This window comes from Nestor notabilis, unplaced genomic scaffold, assembly GCF_000696875.1.
Source record: "Nestor notabilis isolate BGI_N333 unplaced genomic scaffold, ASM69687v1 scaffold18913, whole genome shotgun sequence".
Taxonomy (NCBI): Eukaryota; Metazoa; Chordata; class Aves; order Psittaciformes; family Psittacidae; genus Nestor; species Nestor notabilis.
Window position 1 is genome coordinate 1,839 of NW_009922562.1, and position 10,193 is coordinate 12,031.

General features: G+C 55.1%; 2 protein-coding genes across 2 annotated transcripts in view; one reads left to right on the forward strand and one right to left on the reverse strand.

Annotated features, from left to right (window-relative positions):
- Positions 1-1,337, forward strand: part of LOC104403530 (testis-expressed sequence 2 protein-like) — a gene marked incomplete at its 5' end in the record, with an annotated part of 3,104 nt that extends 1,767 nt beyond the window's left edge. Inside the window, 4 exons of the mRNA XM_010011704.1 lie at positions 7-219; positions 513-630; positions 888-890; positions 1,164-1,337. Of these exons, the coding sequence (XP_010010006.1) occupies positions 7-219; positions 513-630; positions 888-890; positions 1,164-1,337 (508 nt within the window). The remainder of the gene's footprint in view (positions 1-6; positions 220-512; positions 631-887; positions 891-1,163) is intronic.
- An 847-nt stretch (positions 1,338-2,184) lies between these two features.
- On the reverse strand, positions 2,185-9,008 carry RPL3L (ribosomal protein L3-like; the record flags this gene model as incomplete). Its single annotated transcript, XM_010011705.1, has 9 exons — positions 2,185-2,298; positions 3,451-3,570; positions 4,028-4,123; positions 4,758-4,859; positions 5,114-5,274; positions 5,797-5,974; positions 7,038-7,173; positions 7,980-8,148; positions 8,816-9,008. Coding segments are annotated over 9 exons (1,212 nt in total), but the record flags the coding sequence as incomplete, so codon positions are not given.
- Positions 9,009-10,193: the final 1,185 nt, after the last annotated feature.

A 10,193-nucleotide genomic window follows, 5' to 3' on the forward strand; every position in this document is an offset into this window, starting at 1 on the left:
CTTCAGCCACGTCAGTGGCAACAGCACGAGCCGGAAGATCCTGCGCTTCGTGGACAAGATCGCCAAGTCCAAGTACTTCCAGAGGGCCACTGAAAACGAGTTCATCAAGAAGAAGATCGAGGAGGTTTCCAACACACCGCTGCTGCTGACGGTGGAGGTGCAGGAGCTGGCAGGAACCTTGGCTGTGAACATCCCACCGCCACCGACGGACCGTGTCTGGTACCAGCTCCCCTTCCTCCCATGCAGGGACATAGACCCATCCTCCTCCCAGCTCCCCATGGCTTGGCCAAGGACCCATCTCTGGGGGTTTGGGTTCATCCAGGGTGCCAGAAAGCACCCAGAGGGTCTCACAGACCTCACACTCATTAATCCCAGGATCTGGGGACCCAGAGCTCCCACTGCAACCCAGCCACCTCCTCCCAGGAGGCAGGTCCCTACAGCCCAACAGCAAGGCCACATGGGCTGGACCACATAGGACATGATGCTTTCTGCCTCTTCCCTTCCCCTCGCAGGTACAGCTTCCGAGTGCCGCCGCAGCTGGAGCTGAAGGTGCGCCCCAAGCTGGGCGAGCGGGAGGTGACGTTCCTCCACGTCATTGAGTGGATCGAGAAGAAGCTGCAGCACGAGCTGGTTTGTTCCAGGGCTCAGCAAACCCAGCTGAAGCGTCATTGCTGCCATCAGGGGTAATCAGACCTCAGTTTGGGCCAGGGTTATCCCAAAGAGAACACCAACATTTGATCCGGTCTGTCCGGCTTCGGACAGTCAAGAACAACCCAAGGAGAAGCAGCTCCAAGAGCTGGCGCTCTGAGCCCTGGAGTGCTTGAGGAAAAGTGGTTTCCTCCCATCATATGCAGCCCTGCTGCAAGCTGGAGGATTAGGAAAGTTAGCAGGTCCCAGGCAGCCACCCTCAGAAGGGCCGAATTCCCACATCCGCTCTGGTTTTGGGATGTCTGGGAGATTTACCAGCATAAAGTACCCTCTGGTTTGTTTCCAGCCTCTCATCTTTAAGAGCAGAAACGTCTCCACGGGTATTTAGGTACCCAAATCCCCCCAGAGAGCTGCCCATCCAAGTGGCTCCAAAGAGCTGGTCCCTGCCCCTCTGCCCTGACCACTCTTGAAGCATTCCAAACCACTGACTTCTTGTTCTGGCTTCCTCTTTGCAGAAAATCTTGGTGATGCCAAACATGGACGATCTCATCATTCCCATCATGAGCTCTGGCCTGGATCCTCAGCCACCCATGGGGGCACTGCCCAGGGACCCAGGGGCAGGGCAGAGCCACTGCACAGAGCACAGGGACCTTGCTGGGACACGGGGCCAAGCAGGACCTGGGCTCTGACTGCAGCCAGTGCCGTGGGGGCTGAGCTTCTCGGTTCATCTCATCCTCAGCACTTCTGTAGATGAGCCTCCTCCTTAAATACTGCAACAAGCACACGTTCAGAGCGGAACCAGACACAGGGCAAGGGGTTTGCTGGAGACACAAGACCTTCATGCACCTCCTACCAGGTTCTCCCAGCTCTGGAGCTGAGCTTTCCACTGTCTGGTTCCCAGAGAGGGTGCAGGACACCCAGACCGGTTCTGCACTGAAGGAGTTGGGATCAGCGCTGATCCAAGACATCACAGCTCCACAACACATCCCACCCTCCCCGCAGGCAGCTGGACTGCAAGGAAAACAGGGGTGAGAAATGAGTCCAAAGCTGAATAAATCCATCACTGCCCAGTCTTACCTAGCAGGAATCTTATTCTTCCCACAGTTGCTGCAGATGGACTCAGGATCGTGGGGCTTTCCTCAGGGACAAGTCCATGGTCATGCTTCAGCTCAGCAGAAGAAGTGCTTGGGGGGGTTGTGTGAGAGGTGGAGAGGGGAGAGATGGTCAGTGAGAGGCAGGCCACGGGGAGGCCCCGTATTCCCAGTGGAAACTGGAGCAGGAGTGCCAGTACCTGCCCTGCTCTCCTCCGGAAGGGGAGTTCGCTGTGGTTTGGGTGAATGCAGGCAGAGGGAAAAGAATTCCCTGGGCAAAGGAAAGGGAGGATCCAGAGGACAGAGCAGGCATTCGGCTGTCCCAGTTAGTCCCTGTCTATATGGGCCAGTCCCAAGTGCTACTTGTCCCAGGAGCCTTGAGGACACGCTCAGCACTGAACACAGGCAAGACACCCCTCCAGAAGGAAGCCAGGGAACAGACATGGCTTGAAGCCCCTTTATTGAAGTGCCCAAAGTTAGGTTGCCTTGTGCATCTCCATCCTCACACCTCTTCCTGCCCACTTGGCTTTGCTTTCACCAAGTGCTTCTTCTGAGGGCCCTGGAAGAGAGCAGAGAGGAGAGCTCTTGGTGTTAGTGGCAGACAAACCTGGTTTGTGAGGCTGCATCTGAGCTGCAGGGAGCAGAAATGCAGCTCTGGCCCCTTTCTGCTGTGTAAGGCTGCTCCTGGTCTCTGCTCCCCACTGGGAGCTCTGTGCCTCCATTCACCAGCCATCCCTGGGACTCCCTATCCCTGCAGGAGCGGGGAGCACGCCTCTACTTCCAGCCACAGTATCCATGTGGGAAACTTTCACCTCACAGTAGAAAATGGCAAAGAAACCAGCTACAACCAGGTAGAGCCACCTCCTGTCACTAAAATCTATGTCACAGCCACTCAGGGCTTGCAGTGACAGCAAAAGCAGAACACGGAACAAGCTCCTAACACTGGGATAAAGGAAATCAGCTTAACCTCTAAAGAGCTCTGCAAAGGCACTGCAGAGCCAACCCCCTTCCCAGGGCTAAGCAGGCTTAGGCAGTTTCACATGGGATTTCTAGCTGCCAGGCCACATCCAGACACAGTTCATGGCTGTGTGGTACCCAGGCAGTTGTTTCTGCTAGCTGAAGGCCTGGCTTACTTAACACTTCCTCCGTGTCACATACAGGCTTATGCACCAGCCTGGTGCAGGTTGCAAAACAGTTCAAGAAACTCTGCTTGGTTTGGAATTATTTAGATGGGGTTTTTTTGCCTCTGGATTGAAGAAAAATACCCTTTTTGGCCTTTCTAAAAGCTTCCTGACAAAAGAATCACTGATTTGTGTCTGAATTTGACCCTCTTAAGAACATGAACATCATAAATCACTCCAAACAAATCAAAGACGTGCACAATTGTGGGTGAAAGGGACCATATGTCCAGCGTGGTGCCTGCCAAGTGAACTGCTTGTCTAAAACATCCCATGGTGAATGGGAACTGCTTGGCCATATGGTGCATTATTTGCTGGTTGGGTTGTCTTGGATCACTCACACAACCATCATGTTCTTCCTTAGCATCATATCTGCTGTGTGAATTGAATTCTTTCCTGTCTTCTATGCAAGACAGGCCTGGCCACTGGTTTGGCTGTTGTTCTATGGAGACACAGCTGCCTGGTTGGAGCTCATCAGTTGCTTTCACCCAGCTGCAAGCAGGGCCTAGGAGCTGGAGCAGAGTGTAACTCACCATGAAAGCCCGTTTCTCCTGAGCTGTCTGGAATCGTCCGTGGCCAAACTTGGAAGTGGTGTCAATGAATTTGAGTTCAATGGCTTCCTGACAGCGGCGGCTTGTCTGCACCAGAAGGGACTGGAAAAGAAGAGCCACAACGCATCAGGATGGCTGCTACAGACAGTCTGGACATGTGCTCTGATGGAAGCAGGGTTGAGATGTCCTGGGTGCCTCCATCAGACAAGTATCTCCATGAAAACCTGCCTTCTCAGAGAACCCCCGTGGTGCTCAGGTGATGCCTCATCTTGCAGAGCAGCTCTGAAATGAGCCTGCTCTTCACTTAGCATTTCATTTCCTCATAATCTGCTTAACTCCAAGGTTTCCATTGCTGGGCCCTGCATCGTGGCCCTAAAAAGCTGCTGTCTCCAGAGAGGGTGCCTCCCTCTAGCTGTGAACGGTCTCACCGAGCACCACACCATGTGCCCTCAGCAGCACAGAGCCAAGGACCTCATCAGTCTTCTCTGTCGTTCTCCACATGGGGAATGAGCTCGTGGAGAGCTGCAGACTGTGCCCCCAGCAGGGGCTGTGCTCTCACCTTGCGGAGGGTGAGCACACGCTTCTTGGTGCCCATGACGCAGCCCTTCAGCATGAGGAAGTCGTTGTTGACCTCTCCATAGTGAGGAAAACCACCCTGTGGGGAGAGGCAGAGGGAGGGTTGACAGGCAGGAGAGCTGGGTATGGAGACATGCCCCAGGGTGGCATTTGCTAGGGGAATAGGCAGTGATTGAGAGTCCTTCCAGCTAAACAACACTCTGCACCCATCAGGCTGCCTGCTTAGGGCCACCAGAGCACGTCACACTGCACGATCCCAGCTAAGGGGCACCCCATGAGAGCTGGGGAAGCAGTAACCCTGCCTCCTTCCCTGGGGGATGTGGGTGACCAGGGAGCAGAGCTGGCTGGAGCCCCAAGTTGACGGTTTTAATAAGCAAAAGTGAACTTTTAAACCAAGTTACAAACATTTATCTGTTAAGTATCCGACTTTTAGTGTAATTTATACTTCTTTTTCTATTTAAACAAAGTTCTCAGTTCCTTCCCAAGTTATCAGCTGGAAGTTAAATGTTTGGGTGTACCAATGGGCCTAAAAAAACACCTCACAGAGATGGTTTCCATGCCCAAAACATGAGGAGAGAAATCACTGCATTTCTTTCAGTGAATCTCCTTCAAATCATTTCCTATGCAGCTGTCTCCAGCCATGGAATGACTTCCCTGGCTCGGATTCCTGCAGCCAGGATCAGTCACAGCCCTGGTACCACCTCGGCCCTTACCATAGGAGTAATGGTCTTCTCCGTGAGATCGTAGTGTGTTGAGGCATTGTTCTTCACCACTTTGCCATCCTCCACGTGGACCCCATGGCCAACGCGGTAAATCTAGGAACAGAAAGGAAATGGAGATGGTGACTTTCCTGTCCCCTCACTCAGGGATGCCACAGGGATGACACAGATTTCACCAAGATGTGCCTTGAGCAGGGAAAAGACACCAGGAAAAACGTGGAGAACAGCAGCGCTGCGGCTCTCCAGGGAGACATCGGAGATGCTTTGGGGAGCAGAGGACACCCTGCAAAGGAGGATGTGACAGCATGGGGGGGAGGAGGGTGCTCTGAGGGAGCCCATCAGGGCCGTACCTTCTTGTTGAGCTCCGTGCGGTGGTGGTAGCCCTTCTGGCCAGCCCGAGCAATGGAGTAGCCAACGCGGGACGGGTGCCAGGCTCCGATGCAGGCGACTTTGCGCAAGCCCTTGTGCGTCTTCCTGGGGAGCTTCTTGGTGTGCCAACGGCTTGTGACCCCTGGAAGTGTGACCAGACAGGGCGGTGAGAGCACCGGGGAGGCGCGGAGCTCGTGCTGGAGCGCTGGGCAGGGGAGAGGCCCGTCGTTCTTCTGCAGTTCTCAGAAGACACCAAGTTGGAGGGAGACCAAGAGCTGTCACCACCGCGAGAGGCAGGAGCACAGAACTGTTCTCACCTCCCATGGATCCGCTCAGCCTGTGATCTCCGCTCGCTGAGCACAGGCAGTGCCACCACAGAAACACCCACACCTCCACACACGTGGGGTCTGTGAGAAGCTCAATGGCTTTGTGTACTCACGGTGCCTCCGAGGCTCCTGCGAGGGCTCTGGGCACAGCAGACAACATGGGCTTTACTGAGGTTAAAGAACCCAAGCCCTGCTACAGTGGAACTTGGCCTTTGTTACTCCTTATGCAATAAGCCTGTGGGTTCTCTAACACTCCCCTACCCCAACGCTGCCTTATGGACAGTGTCAGAGGAGAAGGACAGCACCAAGCCCCTGGCAAAGGTCTCTTTGCTCTGTACCTTTCATCCCGTGCCCCTTGGTCACGCCAATGACATCGATTATCTCGTTCTGGCTGAAGACGCTGTGCACAGAGACCTGCTTCTCCAGCCTCTCCCCAAAAAAAACAGCCACTGTCCCACCATTCAGCTGGATCTCCATCACATGGGCCTTCTTCTGCCGCAGCGGGAGCAGCTTCATCTGCATTACACAGTGCACTGAGGCAGAATGTTGTCCCTTGCCCCATAGGCATGAAGAGGGAAGCAGGGCTGTGTCACACGTGAGTTGCGAGGGGCACAGGGGCTGAGCAGAGCTCTTCACCACCCCTCTCCACCACACTGGCAACTCCTTTCAGAACAGCCAGCGCCGTGGCTCACCATGTCTACATCTCTGGGTCCTCCTGGAGCCAGCTCCTTATGCTCGAGCCCAACCAGCCTATCTCCCATGCTCCCAATTCCAGGCAGGAGCTGACGCACACCCGCTCTCCAGGGAGCACAGGAAGAGGCCAGCCTTATCCTACCCCAGGAGTTAAGCACAGTGGTAACAGCCCTTGCGAATGCCTCGGAGGAGCCGGTCACCAGAGCATCCCCTGAGGCTGAACGTCATGAGCAGGCAGGACGCAGCTCTCTGCTCCAGGACAGGGTCCGCGCCTCTCCTCTGGTCGTGCTTCCAGGCTGAGCCGTTATTCCCAGCTCCCTCCGAGCGGTGCCTCCGCTCCCTGCTCCCTGCCCACAGCCCCTGTCAAACTGCCACAGAGGGGCTCTGAGGTTCTGTGCCAGCAAGCGGAGCTTGGAGCCAGCTTAGCTGTGTCCCAGGGCAGACGTCAGCCCCCGGGATCAGCGCGAAACCAGCCCCTGCACACCCAGCAATCAGCATCTGGCAAAACCGGGCCTGCCCGCGGGTTATTTTTGCCCAAAACACTTGACACCAGTTGCTAATTTGAGGCGATCATGGGGCCTGAGGTCCCTCTGCTGACACGGGGCTCACCGCCTGCTGGGGCCCTGGTGTGCTGCTCTGTTCGGGGGTGTGCCCCCCCCCCATCCCCACCCCCTGCAGCAACCCCCGGCTCAACGGGACCGTGCCGGTGTCAGGAGGGAGCCTCCATCACCCGCAGGCCCTGTCCCACTGACCACTGTCCGCCTGCTCATCCTCCTGTGACCCCACTAAGGCACCCCCATGATCCCAGCTCCCAGCTCCACCCTTCCCAAGCTGAGGAAGACCTGGATCCCCCCCCCTTGCCCACCCCCGGGGGTGAGACTCTGACCTGCGTGTGCACAATGACACGAATGACCTTGCAGTACTTCTTCATAGCTGCAAAATCCTTCTCCAGCTGCCTTTTGCCATCCTCATCCTGCCACTTTTTGCAGTACTTGGTGAACGCCTTCTTCTTGCTCTTGTGCCTACAACCAAAGTGGTTTAACATCCAGACAAAGTGGTTTAACATCCAGACAAAGTGCTTCTGCACATCCCTGTGCCCCGGGACAGCGTGGAGGGACAGGTCAGCTTGGAGGCACCTGAACCTCAACTGTCGGGGACACCACACAGGGCTGCAAGGTGGGAAGAGGCAAGTGAATAATGAGCTGTGAAAAGGGCTGGTAATTCAAACCTTTCTGCATGAGGGATCCAGTCGTCTCCCACTGACTGGCTCAGTGCCATCAACACACAAGTGCAAAAAGCAGAGTGAAGCAGAGAAAACAGCCTCTAACAGGGATCAGAGGCATGTGGTGGGTGAGTCTCAACAGCGCTTTATAGGAGACACGATCCCTACAGTCATGGAATTCCTGTTTCCTTTTCCCTCTCTGCTGGTGGGGGATTTGGGGGGTTGATGTTTACAAGAGCCAAGAGTCACATCCTGCATCAGTTTTCCCCCTGACAAATCTGGTTTTACTCCCTCCATTTGATGCCTCAGCTCAACTGTTCCAGTTGAACGGAGAGGAGATGAGCCTACACCAAGGAAAACGACCCTGCAGCACATGCTGCCATGTGATATTGTGCAGAGCTCACTCAGTTCAGCTATTAGAATACATTTACATATGCATATGCCGATTCCCAGCATCAAGCTGTTTGCAGCATGACTAAAGCAGCAGCTTCACTCCACGCCAGAGCAGCTCCTGCAGCTGAGCTGTGTGCAAGGGTTGGGTGTCTTGGGGAAGAACCAGAGGGATCCCTCGCACGCGGCGCCCCACGGACCCTGCCCAGCACGCACCAGTTCCTGTAGAAGCGCCGCCGGCACTCGTCACTGATGTGCTCAGCAAACACTGTCTTGAAATTCCTCAAGCCCTTTGGTGTTTCTATGTACCCCACAACCCCCACCACCACCACGGGGGGGGTCTCAATGATGGTCACGGCCTCCACCTCCTCCCTCTTGGAGATCTCTGCAAGACAGCAAAGGGAAATGATGCTCAGTCTTGTCTAGGATCAGGTCATTCCCTAGAGTCACTTGGCAGTGCTGGGGTGAAGGTTGGACTTGAGGATCTTGAAGGTCTTTTCCAACCTGGTTGATTCTATGATTCATGGCCCGTGATGTTACAGTGAGCAGTGTGCTGAGGGCAAGGTCACACTATAGTTTCGTAGCCAGCATCAGCCCTTCTATCCCACTTCTACTGAAGGACCACGTGGGGATTGATGTCTAGAGGTTGGACCCTATGGTCCAGCAGCATTAACCCATCTTCCCAGGGTGGGAAAGCAGGACATCGGATGGTTCTTGCCTGGAGCTTGGCTCCAACCCTATGGGCATCTCAGAGGGTAACATTACAAATGTCCCCAGCAAGATGCTCCAAGCCCGTGGTTTGCCCAGTAGTCACCCTGCAAGGTCCTTCTGCCAGCAGGATCCAACAAACCACTGGTCACCATCTCATCGTGGGCACCCCCAGACTCAGCTCATGGTGGCCTTTGGCCATCCAGGATCTGGACGGCAGTACAGGAGATGCCCTGGAAGCTGTGCTCCAGCACCCATTCCCAGGAGCAGCCTCTCGCACCAGCAAGCTTAATCCCTCGTTTCCCTCCTGTCTGCGGCTCCTTCCTTTCTCCTCCCAGACTTACTGAGCCCCGGCCTGTGCACCTCCCGCACGGTGTGCGTCATGCCCGCTTTGTAGCCCAGGAAAGCTGTCAGGTGCACCGGTTTGCTGGGATCATCCTTAGGCCACGACTTCACCTTCCCTCGGTGGCGCCGGCTCCTCTTGTGGGGCAGGAAGCCCAAGTGGCCGTGCCTGGGAGCGGAGAACTTGCGGTGGGACTGCAGAGAGGAAGGACAGGCAAGATCAGCTCCACTTTCAGGCCCTAGAAGGCACCAGGACCGAAAACACAGCGGGAAATCTCCCCTTCAACATCAGTGAACACTGGAAGGAGTCTGGGATCTTCTTTGATTCCAACAGGAGAGAAAGATCTCGTACCAGGACGGGATTTTGTTCAAGCTTCCATCATCTGCCTGGAAGAACTTAGTGAGTTTCTGGACAAATGATGCTAATGAAATAAAAAGAAACTTGAACGTGATCTCCCTCCTTCTGCTTGAGACCTTTAGGAGAAAATATGTTCTTCAATAGGTCTGTCCTCCTGTGATATTAATTCTAATGACTTCTTTTGTATTCCGCAGCACCAAAAGGGCCTGCTCAGAATTCATGGGCTTCGTGACATCAAGACAAATGGCACCAAACATCCCAGCTAACGATCAGAAATAACAGGCAGGGCTGCCCAAAGGAATCAGTAATAAGAACACGTGCAGGTTAAACACGCACCTGAAAACCAAATTAGAAGAGCTAAATATATAAACCCCAATCACAAGGTCACGCTGAGCCGGGCAGAGGGAAAACAGCAGCACTTGAGACATGGGCGAGCTCTCACACGATGGCTTCAAGGCAGGGAACCGGGGGGCAGCCCAAGCAGCAAAGGGTTAGTTCCTGATCTACTGCGCTCCTTCCGTACCAAAGCGAGTCCCAGCACCGGGTCACGCTTCCCACCAAGCTCATTTCCCAGCTCCAGTGGAGCTGTGTTGAGCTCAGCCCCGCTCCAGCACCAGCAGCAGCAGCAGCAGCACCGCGGGTACCCCAGCTCAGCACCCCTGTGCGCGCAAAGGGAAGGCAGCAATGCTGAGCGGTACAAACCATGGGTGTCTTCAGCCCGCTCAGCAGCAGGAGGAGGCTGCGGGGAAGTGCTGCCCAGGCTAGTGCTCAAGATGTTTATGAGTCTGGAGACACAAATTTAGCCACTCGCTTCACCCGCTGCTATATCCATTCCAAGCTGGCAGGTTGGACATAGCAGTTGTGGTGCGGTAAAGGTCAATGGGCTGGGGCTCAGTTTACACTTCTCCCTCCGGAACAACGGGAATGTGAACGGCTGCCATTGGGATAACGGGGACCACACACCCGGAGCCTGGCACCCCGGGCTCGCTGCTGGGCTCTGGGTGTGGATACACCGAAACCCC